A 24,313-nucleotide genomic window follows, 5' to 3' on the forward strand; every position below is an offset into this window, starting at 1 on the left:
TCTTACCAGCCATTGATCCACCCTGATCATACACTGACTCTTTCATTTGCCAACACCCTATGTAAACATCCACCATTGAAGATATGCTTATTTCTTGGTCCTGGGAGCCTGCCTCCTTCTTTCTTAACGAAGCCCCTTTGCAAGTCCTCAAAAGGCCTGCTTTACACGTTTGGCTTCTAGAGTTGTCAGGGAGGCAAAGATTATGTACAGTCAAAGTTGCTCTTGGAAAGTGTCATAGTCTAAATATGGTTTTTCTCTGTGTAATCCCTATAGTCTATAATACCTGCACATAGGCACCATATGGGGGATAGATAGGGACATGATGTAATAACATATATATTTTCCGTGAGTAATTAGGAAACTGTTGTTAAGTCATTTTCAGCTGAAAATACCCCAACAAATTTATAAAGATCCCTATCTTAATGTTTGTCAGCCTCCCCTTGTCATTCATAGACCATTTCATCAATTGCTCTTTCTCTTCTACCTGGCCTTAATTAATTTTTCAGATTCTTCCCTCATGGTCTTGATAAAGTCTTTCCAGGTTCATGACCTCCTAGATAATGATGGTCAATGCCTTAGTTAGGGTTTTTTGTTTTTGTTTTTGTTGTTTTCCTGTGAAGAGACATCATGACCAAGGCAACTCTTATAAAGGAAGACATTTAATTGGGACTGGCTTACAGCTTAACAGGTTCAGTCCGTTACCATCATGGTGGGAAGCATGGCAGCATTCAGACAGACATGGTGCTGGAGGAGGAGCTGAGAGTTCTACATCTTAATCTGGAGGCAGCCAAGAGGAGGCTCTCTTCTACAATGGATAGAGCTTAAGTATAGGAAACCCCAAAGCCCACCCCCATAGTCACACTCAAACTCCAACAAAACCACACCTACTCCAACAAAGGCCACGCCTCCTAATGGTGCCACTCCCTGTGGGCTAAGCATTCAGACACATGAATCTACAGGGGCCAAACCTATTCAAACCACCACAGTAAAAATCCTTATGATCATGCTTATATTCTTTATGTTCTTTCTTCATTATGTACAGACCCATACAAGCATGGGCACAACCATATTTTGTATCCACATCAGGTATCATATGGACAACTAGTCTCACGATTGAAATTATTTATACTTCCCTGTCCCCTTCCCTTCTTTTCCCAATGGTTTTAATTATGATATAATAAGATTGTATGATATGTCTTCCTGACTACAGGTGTGAATGTGTGTGTGTGTGTTTGTGTGTGTGTGTGTGTGGTGTGTGTATAAAACTCTCATATCTAATTTAAACACACAACATAGTAAGTCATGAAACAGTTCCTATGCATATTTCTAACCCAGAAATGCTTTTCTGTTTGAAGGGTCCCTAGATATTCCCCTCTGCTAAACTAAACTTTTTATGATGGCAGTACTTTATGGTTTTGATTTTTATATTCATAGATCTGGCAAATAATATAGGCTTTATGGCTTTAACCTGTCAGAATGGAATACAGTCAGATCTCAAACTCTAGGCACAGGATGGAAACTGCTTTTGAGTAAACCTCCTAAGTAAGGATTGAAAATACATAGTGAAACTGCCACTCAGAAAATTCTATTACCACAGAGGAGGGAGAACTGGACATTTGTAAAGCAGAATTGAACAAATTTATTAGACTTTGGCCTTCTCAAAAAAAATGAAGCTTTGTTGTCCATTAGCATGACCTGCCTCTGTTGTCTAGACAGCCCCATAGTGAGATTCCTGCTTCAGTTAAGACCTTCTGGTTTTTGACTATCAGTAAAAACCGAGTTTGATTTATATCATTTTGTCATTATTAAAAATTATGTAATTCCATGTGTCTCTGCGTGTGTGTATGTGTGTGTGTCTGTGTGTGTCTGTGTGTATATGTGTATATGTGTGTGTGTGTGTGTTTCTTGTGCTTTTTCTTTGGCTCCTTTTCTTCCGTTTGTCATTTTGTCTTATTCTGGATTCTTCATCTTGATTTTATCATCATCATCATTTTATATACTTGTTTTTGTGATCTTGGGTGGGTGGGGAAGTGGGGAGGATCTGGGAGGAGTTAGGGGAGGAAAAACCATAACCAGAATATATTGTATAAAAGATCTATTTTCAATTAACAAATTATGTAATTTGTACAGGAAAAGAAGACATTGCTAGAGTCGTTTGGCTTGGACTGAATCAGCTCTATTCTGCTAGAGGCTGGGAATGGTCAGACTTCAAGCCACTCAAATTTCTTAACTGGGATCCAGGTAATGCTTTTCCCCAGCAATGTCTACAGAGTAAAGGCTTCAAAGCTAGGAACTTTTTACTCATCCAGAGCTTATAAAAGTTTCATGTACAGTCAGATCTCATGCTAGCTTCTTCAGAATTTTTTTCTGACATTCTTAACTGTGGTATTATTTTAGCCAACTTAGCCATGCTGTAGGCAATGGAGCATTTGCTCCTAGGCTTTAGAGTACCCCTGCATTTTTAAAGTAATAACAGAATGAACCCCACAATATGGCCAGGAATCAGTCTACATTCCATAGAGTCTTGACTCCCAGTGCTGTACCTAGCCTGCAGGTTGCTTTTAGTGCAGAATAATCCCTTACTTCCACACAGTAACACCTAAACACCAGGAATACAACAGATGTAGTTTATTACACAAATAAATACATCAACGAAAACAACATCCTGTTTCACCAGAAGCTTTCTACAAAGAAAAAAATGAGGAAGGAACCTTTTGAAACCTAAAATCTGATAAAGGCAAAACCTGAATGATAACGTGAATAATAGTGTTCCTTCCACCTACATAGAAGAGGAATGGATTGAGTATTATAAAGCAACCATGATGTTTTCATCAGTGAAATATTTTTATTAGTAAACAAAGTGATACTCTACTGAGTCAAAAATAGACTATGCTAGGCAAGCGCCACACTACTGAGGTACAGTCCTAGTCCTTAAATTAATACGTAAGGTCATAAAGGCAGAACCACACAATAACATTTCTGTCTGGCTGTAAATATTTACCATAGAATAAATTTAATATGCTCTAAGAGGCTCTGGCCGCAGGTGTGTGTGGTGGAGGTAGCTCTAGAGCAGAGACCGGTTTGTTTCTCTGCTGTGCGTTAGCTCTTGTGGACCAGAATCTTCCCCCTCCATCTCGTGTTTCAGAAGAAGGACAAATGAACATGTCGTTGCTCACTGCAGCCTATAACTTTTCAGTTTAGTTGAAAGTTTTAACCAAAAAGACAGAAAATCATGAACTTTGAATAATTTTAAGACCACTCTGGCCCTAACCTCCTTCTGCCTCCTTGAAAACTGTCTTTTTAAGGCATGCCCACTGCACCTGTGATTGGTGGATCAAGCTGTGCAAGAATAGACACAGAGTCCGGGCTGTGGCAAAGTGTTTCCTGCGAATCTCAGCAGCCTTACGTCTGCAAGAAGCCATTGAACAACACGGTGGAGCTCCCAGGTGTGCCCCTCACTTCCCCGAGTGTACAAATAAGGCCAGAGTTTTGTGAAGTAGATACATGCCAGATACCTACTTTTTCCTTCACTGGATACTGCCAGTGGTTGTTGGTTTATTTGGTTCTTTTTTATCCCCAGAACCCATGCTAAAATGCTGTGGTTGTATATGTTTGTAATCCCAGTGTTGGAGGTGGGGGGTGGGGGAACAGAGCAGGAGAATCTTTAGGGTTGTCTGTCCAGATAGTCCATGTTAATTGATAAGCTTTGGGCTAATGAAAGACTCTATCTTACCTCCTCAAAAGATGTTGATGATTTTCTTGAGGATAACACCTGAGATTGTCCTTTGGATACACACACACACACACACACACACACACACACAAAGGATCCACCTTTCTCTGTCTCCAATGCTAGGATACATATATGTCTACATATCCATGCTCAGATTTTTACAAAGGTGCTGGGGATTGGAACTCAGATTCTCAGGTCCCTATGCTTGCAGAGCAAGGGCTCTTCCCCATTGAGCCATCTCCCTAGCACGGAATTCTTATCCAAAAAGGAATATAGAGCAATTTAAACGATAGTTACATACAATGATGTAGGGAAATGTCTTATGATAATAGAAAGAAATGAACATTTATATTCCAAGTTACCATATATAGCCATACAACAGAAAGCATAATAGAGATGCCACACAAGGGAGAATGTACAAGAACTCATGACAGAATAAATAAATATCTTGAAGTCACTATTATTAAATAAATCATGGTGTTTCCATAATATGTGCCTATTATAATTGTGCCGGCAGGAAAATTCAAAGAGCAGAACAAAATGATATGCCTACCTGCCTGTAAAAATAGGTTCTTTGTGGAGATAAAGGCTAGAATGAGTGGTTGGTTGTTTGAGTTCATTTACATGTGGGTTTTCTCTCTGTTTCTTTCTATAATTGAAATATCCCATAGTAATAATGAATGTCATTTAGAGCCTAAGTTAATTGAGTTACTATCTTGCAAAAAAAAAAAAAAAACAACCCTCCACATTCTTAAGACGACTGTGTTTGCTTGTACAAAAAAATAAACGTTCCAAGAAGATCTGGATATCTGGAATAACAAAACTGCTTTCTAGTTTTGCTAGCGAGAGTAATAGCCCTTTGCCTCTGAAAGGTTAGACTTCCCTTATGCACTTCATCATGGTCTGAGACTCACTGGTCTTTCAGAGAGGATGAAGGTGTCTAAAGAAGCCATTCTGTCCTTTCTCTCCCTCCTTTGCTGCCATCTCTCAAGGGTATACTAAACAAATGCCACGTCCCGCCCCTTAAATCTCTACCTGCTCTTTATTCAACAGTAAGCGTTAATATGTATTCACTTACTAAGCCAGTCACAGGAGAAAAGAAGGCTTGTGTCTTGCTAATCTCTGAGACATGGGTGGGGGTGACCTGGAAAAGGTGGTCCGAATCTGGCCTACTTCACCCTGTCTTCCACTTATTAAGACTAAAGTCGTTCCCTTCCATGACTATGCCTATGTCCCTTAAATAGTTTTGTCCAGCCACGTGCCATATGTGTCTCAGAATAAGGACATTTTATACCTGAACCTCCTCAGGAGTTCTTATAATGCCAGATAGGTAGTAAGCGCTACATAAAATTCATGTCACTCTGATAGCTGACATCATGTCTCCCAGATTTCCAGACGCTTGTGACTCAAGGAAGAGACATTTACAGGGCTGTTGATTCAAAATGGATCTCTCTTTACTGGAATATAAATTGCTGCTTTCTCCCCCGCAACCCCCCCCCAGATGTTTGGACGTACTCAGATACCCACTGTGATGGGAGCTGGCTGCCAAATAATGGCTTTTGCTATCTGCTGACAAATGAAAGTTATTCCTGGGACACCGCACGTTTGAAATGCAAAGCCTTGGGAGCAGACCTCATCAGCATTCACTCCTTAGCGGATGTGGAGGTGGTTGTCACAAAACTCCATCACGGGGGTGAGTTTTTTTGTTTTGTTTTAGACACCTTGTTTTAGGGGTCTAAAGCATTTCAAGTCTCCCCATTTTCAGTAGGAGAGGCTTCCAGCCTGCCCAGTAGGAGGACCACATCCAGGAACCTTTCGGTGGAAATGGGCGTGTCCCAGGCCCCGCCTTGCTGTAACTACTACATGGCTTTTGAGCTCCTGAAAGATAGTTAGGGAAAACAAGGAACCGAAGTCTTACTTTTGTTTCACCTTCATTTCTCTGCATTACAGTTTAAATGGCTGTCTCTGCCCGGTGGCCACTATTTAATCAGAAACTCTCCCTCTGCTCATAATTATGCCAAATCTTCTTCAAGTTCTTCTAAAAATCTGCTTGATGATCTTTTCACTTTTGTGATTATCTGGAACTAGACTGAGAAACAAAGACATCCTAGGTCCCGCCCTCTTCCTAGAGGCAGGCAGTGGAGGTAACTGTTCTGTGCCAGCGTGGCACGCATTGCTTTCCACGTGAAGACGGTAGTCATTTCAGTGCAACAGTGAACAAGAAATATTTCTAGTTAGAGTATCTATGGTTGTGTTTATAGAGTTTCACTAATACCCATAATGCAGAGTTTATGTACAGCAGTTCTGAGGGGCACTGAGCTGGCCGATCCTAGAGCAGCTCTTCTCCCTCTGTGTACCGTCTGCAGTATGAGGGACATTGCAGGCCTGGAGACCCACACTCCCTACCCATCAACATCCTTTGTAAGCGACGAAAGAATACCGCGAAGCCCCCCAAAACTACCTACCAGCACGTAAAAGTCAGTAACATACATATTATAACATACAACAGAACAAAGCCAAACAAAGAAAACATTTTTCTTTTAGATGTCAAAGAAGAGATATGGACAGGCCTTAAGAACACAAACAGCCCCGCTTTGTTCCAGTGGTCAGACGGAACGGAAGTTACTCTAACATACTGGAATGAGAATGAGCCGAGTGTTCCCTACAATAAGACTCCCAACTGCGTTTCCTATTTAGGAAAGGTAGGACACCTCCTGTAGTTTATTTATAGTCTTTTTTTGCTAGCGCTAATAATAGTACTAACATTTTGCTAGGAACGGGATTTGTGTGCAAACTGAGAAGGAAAAGGTAAAGCCCTGTAGATTGGCATCCTGAGAGTTGATTGCTGAGTAAGCAGTCTACTTGCTGTCTGAGCACCCATTGCAGTCTGGCTAAGATACATGGACTCTTTAGAACTCTTGTGTTAAATGACCTGCTTTCTTCAAGGATCCAAGTCTCCATCAGACTTTTTGCTCACTATGATTGATGTTTGGCAGGTAACCATGGCTCAGTCTGAAAGAGTCTACCTTTTTATGCTCTGATTAAGTTTTGAATTAGTCATGATTTGAGGCTAACTGGAAAACGTTTTTTAATAGTTCGGTTTTTAATAAAAAAATTTTTTAAGTGGTTTTCAATATTTATATAAAAAGTTGGGATAGATTTGTTCAGAAAAAATTATCTTTTCCTGAAATGTAGCTTGCTAAACACTCATTGAGCATGCTCCGGTTAGGAGCCTAAAATAGGCTCTATCATGCACAGAAGGACTTAAACACTTCTTTGAGTTTTGTTTACACCTCTTTCCTATAGGCAGCTGTCTCTCCTGGTAATCAGGGTGACTGTCACCCAGACATCTAGAGAGACTGTAAATGGAAGCATCAAACCGAGTTCCTATTTAGAAGTGTCCGATCGCCAAGACGTGATTTACAAGTGTCACACTCCGTGCCCTACTTTAAAAGCCAAGATGGCTGGGCTCATCATCCAAAGTGAAAGTGAAGAATGAAGGGAAGGCTTAGCTACACAGCCTGCCTGAATTCAAAAGTGACCCTGGTGACACTCAAGCCACCAATGTTTAATTTCGAGAAGCAATGCAACTTAACCAATTAAGCAAAATCAATTTTATGTAGCATATTTGAAAGAGACGGTTTTGATGCCTAGACTGGAGTAGAGTTAAAAGAAACCTTTGACTCCACACTTACTTGGCAGTAGCTCTCGTCACCCCCATCATCCTTACACGGATGAGGAAATGGAACCAGACTTTAGTTGATGTCTCCCAAAGATTTTAATCTCTGAACAAACATCACACAGGTCACAAGGAAGCAACTAGAATCCCGGCAGCTTCGAGAGGGGTTCTTCTCACTTCGACTTCTTGTCTACGTGTCCTTTGGCTGTTTTATTGTTTAGCTTAGAAGAAAAGAAACTTGGTGCACACTGTGTTGTAGAGATGACAGGCTCAGGCACTACCTTCCCCTGCCTCCCATAGTTACTGTGATTTAATTCTAAATGTTTGGCAGATTATTTGTTTGGTAAAGATTTATCTTTTGTCTTTAAAAGCTAGGTCAGTGGAAAGTCCAGTCCTGTGAAAAGAAACTCAGATACGTATGCAAGAAAAAGGGAGAAATAACTACGGATGCACGGTCTGATAAGCTGTGTCCCCCAGATGAGGTAGGTAAAGCACCTCTGTTGGTTCCTGAAGCGGAATTATCCCTCTGTGGTTAAAGATGATATCTAAGCTTAAACAATTCGAACTTGGAAAGTGAAAGCACTGGTTTCTGTTCGTACATTTAAGGAAAATTGAGAAGGAGGAGAATCCTAACACACAAGTGTTCTTATTGAAAGAAAAAGCTCACCTATTCATGAATTCCTTTAAATATGTAAATATGACTACTGTCCTCAATGTCAATAGTTAGATCTCCTCCAACAATAGTACTCTTCCTGAAAACTAATGCAACCAACAGCTGCAATAGGGTGAGTCAGGGAGAAAGGGCAAAGAACACTATGCCACACCTCAGTCATGTAGAGGTCACGTGACCTGTGAACCTGCGCTCCATCCTTCCCAGGTGAGGACAGTCATGTCCTCTGCTTCTTCGGGTTAGACAATTTTGTCAGAGTCAGGGGGCTGGGGTGGGGATATCATTAAGACTCAAATCCTGTGACGGTGTTCCTCTTCTGACTTAGGGCTGGAAGAGACATGGAGAAACCTGTTACAAGATTTATGAGAAAGAGGTTCCTTTCGGAATGAACTGCAACCTGACCATCACCAGCAGGTGTGATCATCAGTACACAAGTAGTAGAAGACTTTTAACTGACTTTCCCTAAACAGTCTCCTAAGGAAAAAAAGTGGGAGGGAGAGGGGCTTTTTATTTCAAAAACTGTGAGAATGGTTTGTCCTCTGTAGGTTTGAGCAGGAATTCTTGAATGATATGATGAAGAACTACGATAAGTCCCTCCAGAAGTACTTCTGGACTGGCCTGATAGACACTGACTCCCGAGGAGAGTACAGTTGGGCTGTTGCTGGGGGAGTAAAGCAGGCTGTGACCTTTTCCAACTGGAATTTTCTTGAACCGGGTAAGTGCTTTATGAAGGGCTGGCAGTGCTTTAGGACAGAGCTGACAGGAGGGCGTTGAGGTAGTGCTGAGTCCCACATTTTCATGTAGCACCAGATTTGCAGTTAGTCAGTCTACAAAGCTTGCTTGTGTCTGACTATTTGGGTTCCCCCAGCAGACATAAGCATCTAGAAGGCCCTGTGGCACTAGGGACAGAGAAAAGCAGCTGCAGAGTGATTCACAAGGCACCATAACTTAGTATGGTGCCAAATCTACCTGTGGTTCTGATTTTATGATTTTCCCCGAAGCTCGTTTGTGCTCAGGTGAAAGGTGGAGTGAGGAGCCTAGGGAAGCAGAAGCTAGTCTCTTGCTTCGGATTGAGTAACTATTCTAAATACTAATTTGTTAGAGATTAGTATGCTCATAGCAACTACTTGCAGTGATGAAGTAGGGGCAGAACGTGTCTAGAGAAGGATAACGTAGAGAGAAAGATAAGAAGGCACAGGCTCAGCTGGGCATGATGACATACACCTTTAATCCCAGTACTTAGAATGAAGAGGCAGGTAGAGCTCTGTGGGTTCGAGGCCAACCTGATCTCCATAGTAAGTTCCAGAAAGCCAGAGCTACATGGCCTATAGGAAGAAAACAAAAGAGCACAGGCTCAGTAAAGTGCAGAAGCCCTTGCTAACCAGATGCTTCACACCAAAATAACAAAACAAAACAAAAACAAAAAAAAACAAAAAAAAGAACAAACGAAAAAGCAAAACAAAACAAAAAACACACAAAAAAACAGACAAACAAAACAACAACAAAACACAAAACCCACAAACAAACAAAATACATGTGTGAAATCCATGGTTAAAACTAAAGTAATGTCAGTGAGTTCTGCGTAATGCCCTGTCGACACCCACCTCCTAACAAGGTCCGAGAGGAGAAGGAGTACCATCCCCTCTAGTTTAGCTTTGAGAGACTTAAAGGGGTGGCATGGAGGAATGCCACCAAAGGAGTACCAATTGCCCTATGAGGAAGCTCTCATTTGTATTATAACGATACTGCCTAATTAAGAAGCAAAGTGGTAGACCATAGAGTGGCAAAACACCGAATGCCTCCCAAGCGTGCCCTTCACCTGTGCTTGGGTATAAGGGTGTCAGTGATGTTTAGAACTGGAGTCTGTGAACCCACAACAGAATCAATGCTTTCTTTGTCTCCACTAAGACCATGAGGATAATCCATTTCCAGAGCATTTGCCTGACTACTCAGAGCCAGCACCAGCACTGCAAGTGTGAGGGTTAGGTTTGTTTTGTTAGGTTAGGTTTTTGTTTGTTTGTTTTTTGTTTTTGTTTTTGTTTTTTGGGGTGGGAGTATTTTACCCCCTCCTTTAACGTAAGTCTCAAATAAAATTTAAACATTTCCTATGAAGTATTTTACATTTTTATCAATCTCCTGACTTCATCCTGCAGAATTAAACATGTATTTGTAATAGTCTTCATGAGAATAAATTAGGAAAGCTGTATAAGTTAGCATTTTTTTCTTTTTTTTTTAAAGATTTATTTATGTATGAATACACCGTTGCTTTCTTCAGACACACCAGAAGAGGGCATCAAGTTCCATTACAGATGGTTGTGAGCCATCATGTGGTTGCTGGGAATTGAACTCAGAACCTCTGGAAGAGCAATCAGTTCTCTTAACCGCTGAGCCATCTCTCCAGCCCTAGCATTTCTTTCTAAAGTTAGTTCATCTTTCTTCAAACAGCCCCAAGCATTGATCATAATTTACCATGGAAGCCAGAAGAACTAATGTAGAAGTTCCACCTGGTTTTACAGCTGGGAAAATACAGGCTTCAGTGATTCGTTTAACAAAATATACCTGGTTATTGATCAGTAAAATCCATATCTCCTGACTGTGCTGTCAATACTGTGTAGATTGACTTGTTCAAATAAGATAGGAGTCACAAGTCATTCTCCTTTCCTCTTTTCAGATGTCTGATATTGACTGGTGTTGATATAATGTGATCATTGAGATATTTCTCTGTAGCATGGAAACTGTTACTCTTTCTCCTCTGTCCACCTCAGACCACATGATACTGATGGTAAAAGACACTTCCCATGACCTTCTGCCAGGTGGATCCCTGGGCTCAGGCCCAGCTGCACCTCTCAGAAACCGTGAGCATGGACACATCATTCGGTCTGTGTTTGAAAAGATCTGATCATACAAACTACCTTTGAGTGTTACGAGCAAATAAAATCTAGATGGCCATAAGCCGAGTTGTGAGTAAGTGTGTATTTCCACTGGCTCCTTCTGCTTTCAGTGTCCCAGCCCTTCCTGTAGATCTGACTCTGGGAAGGCTTAGTTTTGAAGTTTACTAACTAGCTTTAGAATTTTCAAAGCTGTTAAGCTACTCTGAGCCACTATCCTGAGCCGCTATCCTCAAGCATGGTGATTTCCCACACTGCCCTGGAAACAGACTGCTTGAGTTCAAAGCTAGGGCCAACTTTTGTTAAGTGTAACCTTTAAGAAGTCACTTAGTCTGCCAGTCTGCATACTGAGTGCTATATGCTGGGATCTGAGGGGCTCTGGTCAGGCTGAAGCGGCCAAAGAGTTGCAGCTATCCCAGGGGAAGCTGGAACCAGGTGGGCTGCAAAGAGTAGGTGGCTAGGAGCTGATGTTGGGGCCACCAAGCAGGAAGTGGCTGAGGTAGGCTCGAACACACAGCTGGTGGGGCCAGGTCGAGGTCCAGCGACCTTCAGGAGAGAATACTCTTTTCTGGAGTGTTACAACTTGCTAAGACAGGTCTCTCAGACGGTCTCTGGTGAAATAGCTCATGCACTTTATCCCCGTGGATAGGATCTTACAAACATCTGGGAATGAGTTGGGATCTAGAGGCCAAAACTTCCTGTTGGCTAGGTCTGAGATGTTAGGGAGGCCTCTAACATGTGGAAAGATTTCAGGTGCTATCCCTACAGGGCTGATTGTCACATTCCTCTCAATGGGATGTCAGGGTTACATGTTCCAGGACAGGAACCTGGTCAGGAGTAGATTTAAATGTCTGCGATTCTCTATTATGAAAATTGCCAGGCTTCCTGAATCTGTTTGACCTCACCAGGTTTTCTGTCTGGTGGCCCAGTCCTCTGTCCACATCCACCCTCACTGTACTTCAGTTCTGACAATAGAATCCATCTTGTAGGGGTGACTTAACAGGTCCCCGTAGAATGATACCCCATGGCACACACTTGTGTATGATGCCCACCGTCCTCATTGCTATTCTCAGCATCCCATTTCTTCCTCTCTCTCCTCCACTGTTCCTCCAACTCTCTCTCCTCTGTCTTGGCTCCGAGCAGATGTTTAAACTTTGAAATTTTTCATTTTTCTCTACGGCCTTGTACCACCCTGACGGCACCTGATCTCCTCTTAAAGTTTTAATGTTTAATCAACCTTTCCGAACCAACCTCAGCGTCTCCAGGTGGGTGTGTGGCCATGTCTACTGGAAAGACTCTTGGCAAGTGGGAAGTGAAGAACTGCAGAAGTTTCCGAGCACTTTCAATATGCAAGAAAATGAGGGGACCCCAGGAGCCCGAGGAAGCAGCCCCCAAGCCCGACGACCCCTGTCCTGAAGGTTGGCACACTTTCCAGTCCAGCCTTTCTTGTTATAAGGTAAAGTCGTGGTCTCATCCGACCTGTCCATGGGGTCATCCCTCTGCTCTCCTTGTTCATGTCATTCTACAAATTATGTGCCTCCCTGTAGGCACACAGTGCCTCACACCAATGTTTGGAAGCATGGCATCCTTAGCAAAGCATCATGGGTCTCTGGTATCAGACAGCTCAACTCTACCCATGCCTTGCCCTCAAAAGCAAGACTAAAGCCAGAGTGACCTTTCGCCCATGCTTCCTTCCCTCTGAGAAGCTGGGTGACCTGCAGCCTGCTGATATTGTATGCAGGATTCCCCTAAGGCCCTAATTCTTCTTATCAGATTAAAATTCCTTCTTATATAATGAGAGCCAGTTCTTATTGGGTTAAGAAAAACAACAACAATTTGGCGTCTGTATCTTTCATGTAGTTCCATAAACAAAGCTTTCAATACCACTCTCAAACTCCAAGGTGATCACATATATAGACCTCTAGTTCCCTTAGGGTTTGACAGATAGGCTGTGAATTCTTGCAGAGTTTGGTCAGCTGGCTGGGCTGTGATCTGGTGTCTGTTACTCTTCACTCTAGGGCTCAGGCTAAAGGGTGGCAGCTGTCAGACTGTTTTTTTCTCATGGTAAATTACTGAAGCCCAAGAAGAGGACCACAACCACGTTGGTATAGTTTAGGCCTCTAGCCTCAGCATACTCCATGGCCAGGCCCTGTGTGAAGGTGGGGAGAACTGTGTTCCTCCCACCAGGAGTCATGCTTAAAGTATAATTGAATATATGACAGGGAACTGAAGAGTTAGGACCAGTTTTCCGACAATGCTGTTTTGTCTTCTCTGCCTGCTCCCCCACTCCCTTCTGTTTTGAAGTAGCTAGGCTCTTTTGGCGTAGAGTTAATCGTCACAAATCAAAGAAACAGTCAAAAGTGCCAGGTTTCGATTTGGCACTGTCTGTCGATGTTCACACACCCATATAGATAGCTCTTTGATTGTTCCTGATCAGAAGGCGAGCCCTGTTCTTCTGCAGGCTCTGTGTTTGATGCTCAGAATTACACTGTTGGCATATTTCTTTGCAAAAGACTACTTGCAGAATGTTCCTGGGTACTCTTTCAGCCTTGACTCTTGGTGCGATTTCTCTTCAAGGTCCTAAGTTTGCAGATACTTTTTGGAGCAGTTCTCCAGCCTGCCTAGAGAAGGCTACTCACCTGGTGGTGTGGCCATCGCTGTGTGAGTTTCTGGTTCACTCTGGGCAGGACTTGTCTTGTTTGCTGTATGTACATTTATTTAGTTATGCTTCCATTTCCCCTGATGGAATTCATGTCGGAGACCCGCACGTTTGACTGCAATTGATAAATCTATGAGTATTTTAGGATTATTCCAGAATAACAATATTCTGTTTTTATTAAGGTGTTCCATATAGAAAGAATCGTAAGAAAGAGGAACTGGGAAGAAGCCGAAAGATTCTGCCAAGCCCTTGGAGCGCACCTACCCAGCTTCAGTCATAGGAGTGAAATTAAGGACTTTGTTCATTTGTTAAAGGACCAGTTCAGGTAATAATTCTAGAGCAAGTGTTTTTGACCTAATGTCAAATACCTGATATCATCTTGGTATTCAAGTTGTTGTGATTTAGCATCTAAGGAACCATTCACAGTCCTGCAGCATCCAGCACCTTACTGCAAAATACCATAGAGATTCAAAGCCAACCGAGGGATAGTCCTCCCGCTTTGTGTAGCACGTTCCAGCAGCTGGGTTAAGAAAAGTGTGGCAAAAGTATGGGGCAAAGACAAGGAGAGCCTGGGAATACGCCAGAGGGAGGGAGTGTGTCTGGTGTAATCAGGGCAAAAGCCATGAAGGAGGCTGATTCCTAAGAAGGTACACGGTGGAAAGGTAAGAGAGGAAAAGGAGCCAGAGAACACAAAACAGAAAGGGGGTTGTGAGAAAAGAGTGAAGAGCCAAGGAGCGAAGAACAACAGAACGTGAGAATGGAGGTGAAAATGGAATGGCTTGCTAATCAGGGAAGATGTTTGATCCTAAGGGGGAAGCATCAAATGAAGTTAGTCTTCAAATAGTTTCAGCTGTGAAAAGGCTAGTTGTTATAAACCACCCCTGTGTTCCTATAGACAGACCCCTGTATAATGGCACAGACAGGGCCAGGATGTGGGTCAGCGGTGGCATGCTCGCCTACCACCTGTGTGCTCTACATTCTATCCCCACGAATGCAAAAAGAACGCAGAGTGGGTCTGTAGGTACTCTCAGGGCAACTAGTTAGAAAACTACCACAATGGCCCCCGTGGAAGCCACATGTAGTAAGGACAGTAAGAAAGGAAACTATCAAGTGGCTACCATCACTGTGGTTGTAACGTCAGCATGGAAGGCTTTTCTGACCTGGTTTCCCTGATGCCTCTCTGGACACCATAGAAAAATATAGGTCAGCTGATGCTTTCCAGTCACAGGGATTAGGGGCTTCAAACACCACAAAATTACCTTCTCTTCACTTTTCTGAACACTGAATGGTGTTTGTTTGTTTAATCAAGGTGTATTAGGATAAATAACTTTTTAAAAAAAATACATGAACATATTCTAGTAAATATTTTCTCTGTGATTGTGAATCCAACAAAAGCCCTTTCTCGTGAAATAAAAGTTTACTAGAAAAATGAGAAAAATCTAACCAGCCTTATTATTTTTTGCACATGATTAACTATAAAAGACGTGTGAAGATCAGTATCTAAAGCATATTAAGGTAGGAGACACTGGCTATGTGTTTAGTTCCCAGTTAATTTCATTTTTGAAGAGACTGATCTAAACTGTGTATGTTGCACCCTTTGAAAAAAAGACATGTCAAAGCCATACACGAGCTCAGATGTGAATTTTAAAAAAATCAAGAACACTCAAAATTAAGTAATTTATTATAAAAGAATTCAAAGCAAGAATATAGTGTAACCACAAGACTTGATAGTTAATGTATTAAAGTATTCCTCTTAAAATAAAAAGAAAAGTGTATGGGACATATCTGTGCTATGGTGTGTGCGTGTGTGTGTGTGTGTGTGTGTGTGTGTGTGTGTGTGTGTGTGCGCACGCTGAATATCATCAGAGGACAACCTTCAAGTCTCCCTTCTCTCCTTTGACCCTCTTGAGGCAGGGTGTGTCTTGTTCCTGGCAAACTGTACACTCTGGACTAGGTGGCCCAGGAGCTCCCAGCTAATTCTCCTGTGTCCACCTTCCACCTCAGCACAGGAGGGCTGTGGATGCATGCCACTGCATCTGGCTTTTATAAATGGCTGCTGCGGTCAAACTCAGACCATCAGACATGCTTGGCAGATGCTTTCACCTGCTGAGCCATCTCCACAGCCCCTGAAACCTTCCTTTATTGTATTTTTCTCTTTCATAAATAACAGGTTTTTAACACTCTAAATAAAAACTGGACTGTAGAAATATAAAATAGTTGTGAAAATATGAAAGTATGATAAATTGCTGTTTTTTCTGGAAACCATATTTTAGAAACATTTAACATGCAGTAGAGTTTAAGAGTACATGCCCATAAATCAGATGTATAAGGGGAGGGAAGCAGTGTGATGTCCATGTGGAGAGTTATAAGAAATGAAATAATGAAAGATTAATCTAGCGTAAAATAAGTTGGCAAGGGCCCAATTTGTACATTATCAGTTTTGATTAAGTCCAAGTCTACAGATTTGTTCAATAATGAAATTTAATTCTGTTTTGCTAGAAAATACGTAAAACAAATCTGGCCGTTAGTGCTTGCCTAGCCCTGAGATTATGGTATTGCCATCCTGGGTGGAATGAAACACAGACAGTTTTAAAGTGGAGCCTTTCGGTAGAGTCCTTCTCTTTAAATTTAAGAGGAATGGTGATGTTTTGTGTACAGAGTGTAAGGGGCTCACTGACGCGGGTGTCACTCAGTTGCTATGTCCCTGGCTTACTACGTTTTGATACATATGGCGAGCCTGTGCTGTCTGTGTGGTTGTCTTATGTTAACTCAAATATCAAAGGGATTAACAGCCACAAGCTAGATATTATAATAGACACTGAAACTGCATCTAGAAAAACGCCTTATCCAGTTCAGGCTTAACATATAAATATATCATATATTTGATAGGTTTAATTGAAATATTAAATAGTATTGCATTAGAAATATAACACTTAAGTCAGTATCTATCATAGTTAATGATAGAGCACTTTAAAATGCATTCTCATAAAAGAAAGAAACGGGTAAGGATATCTATTACTGTTACTTTTGAGCTATTTTGTAATTTAATACATACTAAGATATAAAATTTTATTATGTGTAAACATATTGTCTTCAGTGAAGAAAAAGAAAGATCATAAAAACTGTCCAAAATATGCTATTTACATTGGAAACTAGTCTGCAAAATACATAGAAATAATCAATGGATATTACATCTAGCATTTTGAGTGATTTTTAAAATATTCCATTAGAAGTTTGGGGTTTTTTTTACCATATTTCACAGGTTTATCATAGCCTATACATACATACATACATACATACATACATACATACATACATACATGGGCATGATGACATTTCCTGAAATCAATCCTAGCATTAGGTGATGGGGTAGCAAGAGAATCCGGAATTCTAGGTCACCCTTGGCTACATAGGGAGTTTAAAGATTGAACCCTGATTTTCATGAATGCTAGGCAAGTATTCTATCATTGAGCTATTCCCGACCCTCCTCATTTTTCTTTTGAGACAAAAGTCTCATGTAGCTCAGGCTGACCTCATAGATTATCTAAAACCCATTTCTGAAATCATACTGATTATCAATCTTCAAAATTCCACTGATCAACCTGTTTATGACATTGAGAAGAAAAAGCAAAGCCTTTGGTATCTTGTAGGATCAGAGAGGTCCTTGTGGTAGCTGCCTCCAGAATATGACCCATTAAATAAATACACTGCCAATGTTACCTGAAGTTTGGATTTTGAACAAGGCAACCTAATAAGATCACAAACTTCAAACTCACACCATCTCGTGTTCACACCTGTGCACGCGCGCGCGCACACACACACACACACAGACTCATACACACTATCACACCATCACACTGTCTAAGTGAAGCATTCTTAGAAAACATTTACAGAACAAACTCTCAATTCTATGCAAGGAGTTACTATCTCCAGTTGGAACAGGAAGCCATGGATAAATGCCGAGCAATATATCTGCAGATATTTGAGGGGATCAATTAATAGAAAACTGCCATAGTCTTACATGGTAGAAATAGCCATTCAGAACATCTACGGGCAAAGTAGATTATACAGGGAGACAAAGCTGTGTCAAAAAAAAAGGCTACTTTTATTGATTTGTTATCTTTTAGCACTATTGAACACCCTCCTTAAAAATTGGTATGAGTTCATATGTAAAACTCATCAAATAGAAAGTATATAAAAATGTAATGAAGAAAATGAAAACCATTTCAAATATTGCTTATAGACAACATTTTGTGGAAATTCTCTCCATTTTCTTCCATTCCTATACACATTTTCATTAAAATATCTGAAAATGTATTAATTAATTTTTATCTGTCTATAGAAGTATTGCATACTGAAGTTGGAAAATAGGAAACTGTAGAGCAAAAAGAAATAAATAAATAAACAACCTAATACCGTCACCTGTAGGAACCATATTTTAATTTTATACTCATGCCAGCAGGCTGGCAAAGGTCATATTAAGCAGACTGTGTCATCTGCTTATAAAAGCGCCATTATAAAGCAATTATTTGCTTGGGACTTGTCTAGAAAAAGCGTATTCTTTAAAACCAAGGTGGCCACAATTGTTGAAAGGAAAGGAAGGAAGCGGGGTCATTTACACTAGAAAATGATTATGAAGTTCACTCCTTGAATGTGTTAACTTTTATTACTGAAATTGACCTTCTCTGCAAGAACCTTGCTGCCCACCCCAAATCTATATCACTTGTCACGGAGTTAAGACTGATGACTGCTTTATTTCTCAGTCTAGGTTCTATATCTCTGTTTGGATTTTAGTAGGAAAAAAAAAGATTCATGATACACCAGCTCGTTAAGGCTCTTAGACCATTGCGACTCCTGACGGCATCCCAATGGGAAACCATTGTGGAGTCAAAACAGCCCTGGGCTTAGAGAAGAAAGCCTTGTTTGCAGCCATTGCTGTTGTGTGCATTCCCTCCTGTGCAGAGGCATAAATGGCTTTAGATATAAATCTAGGCTTCGAGGACTAAGGGCCCTCATCAAATAGTGTCTATTGGGGGTTGTGGCTCACATACTGTTTTCCTTAGCAACCAAATGCTGCAGGAAATTGGACTCAGAGTCAGAATTTTAACACATTCACACTTACTAACCCTTTATGCAGCATCTCCAAATAGCCTCGGAACTATATGCTTAGTGTGTGGAGTAGAAACAGTTTAGAAAGAAAATGGGAATCTTTCATTTTGATCTGATTCTCCAGTTACGATCAGGAACATTTTTTTTTTCTCTCTCCAGCTTTCTTGAAATCTGTTTTAGCAGCAGTATGCAGTGAATAATGTCGTTTCCAGCTTCTTCTTTCCTTTCTCTAGCAACAGCTAAGGAAGGTAAAACTCTGAACAAATTGTAATTCAGAAATTACTTTCTCCTCTACTCCCAACCCCTACACCACACACACACACACACACACACACACACACACACACACAGTACCTACTGTTCTCTGTATTTATACTTCCATATAGGGAATCCCTTCAAATGAAGCTGAAAACTAAATTCAGGATAGAAACAGAGCTCATTCTCTGGATGTAGTGACAATTAGAGCTACTTTACACAACTGAGCAAACTCTATAAGAAACCACCCTCTACTCTTCAGCAAAGGACTCAGAAATAAACTGAAAAGTAGAGAGGTTTATCAGTTGGAAGATGGAGATCCACTGGCTAAGAGGAGACTGATGACAGACCCAGGAGCCATGGAAGGATTGGGCAGACCATGGCAAAGCCTGGGAGTATTGGGTAGCTGTTTGAATCTAAACAATAGGTGAGTTTTGGTCTTTCTTCCTAAATGAGTAACAAACTGTTACTATATAAGATAAACACTCGAAAGCATATGTTAGAGAATTTCCCAGGATGAAGTATATAAGGAAAGACTTGGAAGAAATAGTTATATTGTCATATGAGTTTGAGGGAAAAACTTAGCCCCTCTGCCTTAGCCACCAGGCTGAAGGGTGACCTGTGGGTGGTCACTGTCTACACCCTGTGGTTTAGGGACTTGTGATACAGCAGGAAGGCTGAGAGAGAGCTGAGAGACAGCTGACAATTGGAAATTCCTTGTAGCTGCTGAATTTAAACTGGACTTAATCGTCTCTAATAGATTTTATCTGCTCTGTGAACTGCTGATTATTATCCACAAATCTAACAGCATAGCAAATGTCGTTATAGAATTCTTATTCTCTAAGTTAAACAAGTTGAAAACATGAGAAAATACTGACTGTTATTAAACTATTGGGGAACGTTAAGACAAGGAAAGCATGTGAGGTTTTGTTGTTGGTTTTTGCTGTTTTGTTTTGTTTTAACTCGTCTTGTCTTGTCAAAGATCTTGCTGTGTAACTCAGGCTGAGCTGGACCAGGCTACCTAGCCCAAGTTGGCTTCATACTAGTCATCCTTCTGCTTCTGCATCTAAGTGCTAAGGTTATAGGTGTGTGTGACCATGGCCAGCTGCAGTTGTTTTATTAAAAAGTAAGAAGGTGGTATAAAGTTAGGTTGGTACTTCAGGTCACTAAAAATTGCATAAAGATATTCAGGCTTATACTTCTCAGTAACTTTATAGCTGTGCATTCTATATATTCTGTATATTCTACAAAGCTAAACAGTACCAATTATTTTTGCATTTGGGTCCTACCTCTTCTGAACTACATATTAATATTATATTTATGTATATATTATATATGCATGTATATGTTTTATGTGCATATTACATATGTGCACAATATATTCATATTGTATTTATGTATATATGATGTCTACATTTTTATATTTTATGTACATATATATGTATATATATGTGTGTATATATGTTTATATTATATTTATGTATATGTTATGTATGCATGTATATGTGTATATGTGTTGTCCCAACACAAACTTAAATTAAAGGGATAGAATTTGGCTACTTATTTAAGCCTAAGAAGTCTAGATTTTAAGGAATGTTTTCTGTTGAAATTAGAGACCGAGGAAGGTTTTGCAATTGGATCATTTGTCATATACGTATGTCCGATAGAGGGAAAGGTATGCGTGTTCCTGTCTTTATGTTTGTATATATTCCTCTGTGAGGCATCTAGCTGCATTCCACTGGAACATTGTAAGCACTTGGATTTCTTGCTCCAAAAAAAAAAAAATAGCCATCTTTTGAAGACTTCTTCCTCCAACCTCAGGAAGTGTTTGTGTATTGCAGTCCTTTGTGACCTCTCTATATGCTATAGTTGGATAATATTTAGACTTTATACACTTCATTTGGTAACTCCCATGGGCTCATATGTATCATGTTTCCTTGGCTGGGATATCTTCTGTTTGACAGGAGGCATCAGATCTCACACTTCTCTGTAGCATCACTACACCCACCCAGCTCGGTGCTATTACATAGAAATATAAAGCTAATACTATTAAATATAATCATGGAAGCATTTTCTATTAAGATTTTTAAAAATGACTACTTGCTCACTTTGAAATTACTGGACAGTGGGAATTAAAGTATTTTAATTTTTTGTTTAGTAAAATTTTAAACCGAATAGCTTATTTTACATCATAAAGACATTTGATAATGCTATAAAGAGTGTGAGTGTGTGTGTGTGTGTGTGTGCGCGCACGCGCGTGTGTGTGATGGAACCTAGGGCCTTGAACATTGTATGCAAGTGTTCCACCTTTGAGCTACATCTGTAACCCCTAGACACTGTTTTTAAAATGCCATTGTTGGGGCTGGGGATATAGGTCACCTTGTCAAGAACCCACCCAAAGCCCAGAATCCAAGTGCCAGCACCGAATAAGACATGGTGTCTCGTGCCTCTAATCCCATCCCTTAGGAGATGGAGACAAGAGGATGAGAAGTTCAGGATCACTCTTGACTGCACACAGGGAGCTCAGGGCCGTCTTCAGCCTCATGACCCCCACCCCCACCCCATCTCAAAAACAAGACAAGCAGCCTGAGCAGAGACTCATGGTTTAGGGAACTTGCTGCTCTTACAGAAGACCCTGCTTCGATTTCCAACACCCACATCATGGCTCACAGTATCCGTAATTCCGAGTCTAGAAAAAGAAGACAGGCAGACGGCCATTATTGCCACTGAGTCTATCTGAAAATATTGCCTAATATGAAACATTACAGTAAGAACTTATAATGGTTGTAGTTTCTGTTTAAAATCCAAAGCAGAATAGATATTTTTTTTACCTTTCATATACAGAAAGTGACTTAAAATTTAGTTTAAAGCATGTGGTATCTTATGGGGAGGGATTTGTAAGGCTGGCAAGAGAGAAGGAGGGGGAAAGGGGATGTTACAATCAAGATGAAAAGTGAATAAATTAAAGAAGTAAGGAAAAACATGTGGTACCTTTTCTATGGCTGCTCTGGGCTAAGGGCTTGATTTTTGTTTCTTTGTGTAGCTTAAGATTGTCTTTCCTGTTGGTTTCAAACTCCTGAATACATATGAATACTTTAAACATATGAATGCTAAATATGTTTATCGTATATTGTCCTAAACTTCTAATACTGCCTCCTTTTTTTTTTTAAACATAGTGGACAGCGTTGGTTGTGGATAGGTCTGAATAAAAGAAGCCCTGATTTACACGGGTCCTGGCAATGGAGTGATCGTACACCAGTAAGTTATAACTTTCATGTTGGAAAAAAATGGAAAAATGTTTCTTTCAAATTCATTGTTAAATAAAACATCCACATCTAAAATTTGTATGGAACTATGGAAGACCCTGGTTAGCCAAAGAAGTCTCCACCGTAAGGACAACTCTGGGGATGTCATTCTACCAAAGTATATCATTCTTTCTGAGAAAGCTACAGCATATTGATACTAGCATGCTGAAACATGATACTGGGACAGATTGAGGAGGGGGAGAGGTTTGTCAAAAGATATAGAATCTTATTTAGATAATCAATAAGTTCAAGAGGTCTATCGTTATGCCATATGGGACCATAGTTAACAACCGCACACATCGTGGCAGCTGTCTGAGGAAATGCATGTGCTAGCTAGATTCAGTGGCTCTAAGTGTGTGCTCATTAAAACACCGTTAGGACACAAGCAGTTTTACCTCAATTAAAAAGACAAAAACCCATCTACAAACTATGACATCCTTCGAATTATTTACACACACATGTATTGAAATAGAAACAGATTTACTTACAGGGTATGGGAAGAAAGACACAAAGTATTCTTCTGTATTAAGCATAATAATAGTCAAACTTGAGTAATACTTGAGTGTTTACGTTATCTAAAGAGAGGTTTTACATGATAGTGTGTGTGTGTGTGTGTGTGTGTGTGTGTGTGTTTAAATTATTGGACTTTTACATGTTGCCAAGCTAGCATTACAAAATATCCCTGGATATCAAAATTCTCACAGGAAAAAATAGAGGCAAAATTCAGTATCCTAGGGATAAGAATTTCCTAGCTATTCTTAGAGATTTTCCTTTTTCTTTTTTGGTTTTTATTAATTGAGTTATGTATTTACTTTACATCTTGATCACAGCTTCCTCTCCCTCCTCTGCTCCCAGTCCTCTCTCAGCCCCCCCCCAACCACCCCTCCTTCCCTTCTCCCCTTTCATGGGAGGCCTTCCATGAATATCAACTAGCCTTGGCATATCAAGTTGCAGTAAGCCTAGGCAGGCTTCTGTTGAGGCTAGACAAAGGGATCTAAAGGTGGGCAACAGAATCACGGACAGCCTTGCTCCTGCTGTCAGGAGTTCCATGGCACAGGACACTTTTAAGGGCCCATTTCCCAGAGACTGCTATTTATGTCAGTTCATTCTGTGTTCTTGCTAAATGACAGCATCCATACTTTGTTTTCAAATTGAGGGATAGCTGAAATTAATCAAATATACCACATCTCAAAATACTAAAAAAAAAAAAAAAAATTCTGGCTCTGGGGGTGATTTAAGGCCCCGCCGACCCCACTTCTGAGACCGTGGTTTCATGGGAAAGTAAGGACACTTCTGCAGTTCCTGAGCCCTCACATGACTTGGTATCCAAATTGGTCACAAAATGAAGTATGAGAATGTTTTCTTTCTGTGGCCAATGAGTGCGTTTGGACTATTAAAGCTGCCTAAACTGTATGGAAGTTGCCAATATTGCATCATCCTACGTTCTCAAGGCTGACTTATCTTCTCAGGTATCTGCTGTGATCATGGAGCCCGAGTTTCAACAGGATTATGACATCAGAGACTGTGCTGCTGTCAAGGTTAGTACCAACTGGAAAATCAGTATTAAAAATAAAATCCAAGGACTGACATCAGAGCTCAGTGACAGAGTTCATGCTTAGCCTGTGTGAAGCCTTGAGCTTGCCCCTCACACCACACTCAAAGCTGGCATCATGTAAGGTCAGGCAAAACATCCCTCGAATACCGTCTGGTCATGCAGTGTGATGCCAACAGCAATGGAAAGCATACTCAAGCAGTCTGACTTACACTTAATTTAAGAAAATAAAATTTATATTCAAAAGCCACAGCTTTCTCATCACTATAGAGTAAGGTGCCTCAAGAGTGGCCTGCAGATAGCCGAAGAAAAGCCAAAAGGGGAATGATCGCTAAGGTCTGTCCAGAAAGAGTTGGGATTTGGCCTTGGTCTCTAAGGATAGATAGAGTTGCACAGGCACAACAGGGCAAGACTTTCTAATGGGCAGTAATGCAAGAATACAATGTAAGTTTGATCAACAGTG

General features: G+C 40.7%; 1 protein-coding gene across 2 annotated transcripts in view; it reads left to right on the top strand.

The window, feature by feature from the left end:
• The window catches only part of LOC114622689 (CD302 antigen), a 131,306-nt gene that overhangs the window by 19,452 nt on the left and 87,541 nt on the right, over positions 1-24,313 (top strand). For both annotated transcript variants that reach the window (XM_028769118.1, XM_028769116.1), the window contains exons 5-15: positions 2,131-2,241; positions 3,306-3,446; positions 5,235-5,426; positions 6,278-6,435; positions 7,784-7,894; positions 8,408-8,496; positions 8,628-8,797; positions 12,227-12,426; positions 13,812-13,954; positions 22,170-22,251; positions 23,768-23,836. In XM_028769118.1, the coding sequence (XP_028624951.1) occupies positions 2,131-2,241; positions 3,306-3,446; positions 5,235-5,426; positions 6,278-6,435; positions 7,784-7,894; positions 8,408-8,496; positions 8,628-8,797; positions 12,227-12,426; positions 13,812-13,954; positions 22,170-22,251; positions 23,768-23,836 (1,466 nt within the window). The remainder of the gene's footprint in view (positions 1-2,130; positions 2,242-3,305; positions 3,447-5,234; positions 5,427-6,277; positions 6,436-7,783; positions 7,895-8,407; positions 8,497-8,627; positions 8,798-12,226; positions 12,427-13,811; positions 13,955-22,169; positions 22,252-23,767; positions 23,837-24,313) is intronic.

Source organism: Grammomys surdaster, unplaced genomic scaffold (genome assembly GCF_004785775.1).
Source record: "Grammomys surdaster isolate TR1022 unplaced genomic scaffold, NIH_TR_1.0 191, whole genome shotgun sequence".
NCBI lineage: Eukaryota > Metazoa > Chordata > Mammalia > Rodentia > Muridae > Grammomys > Grammomys surdaster.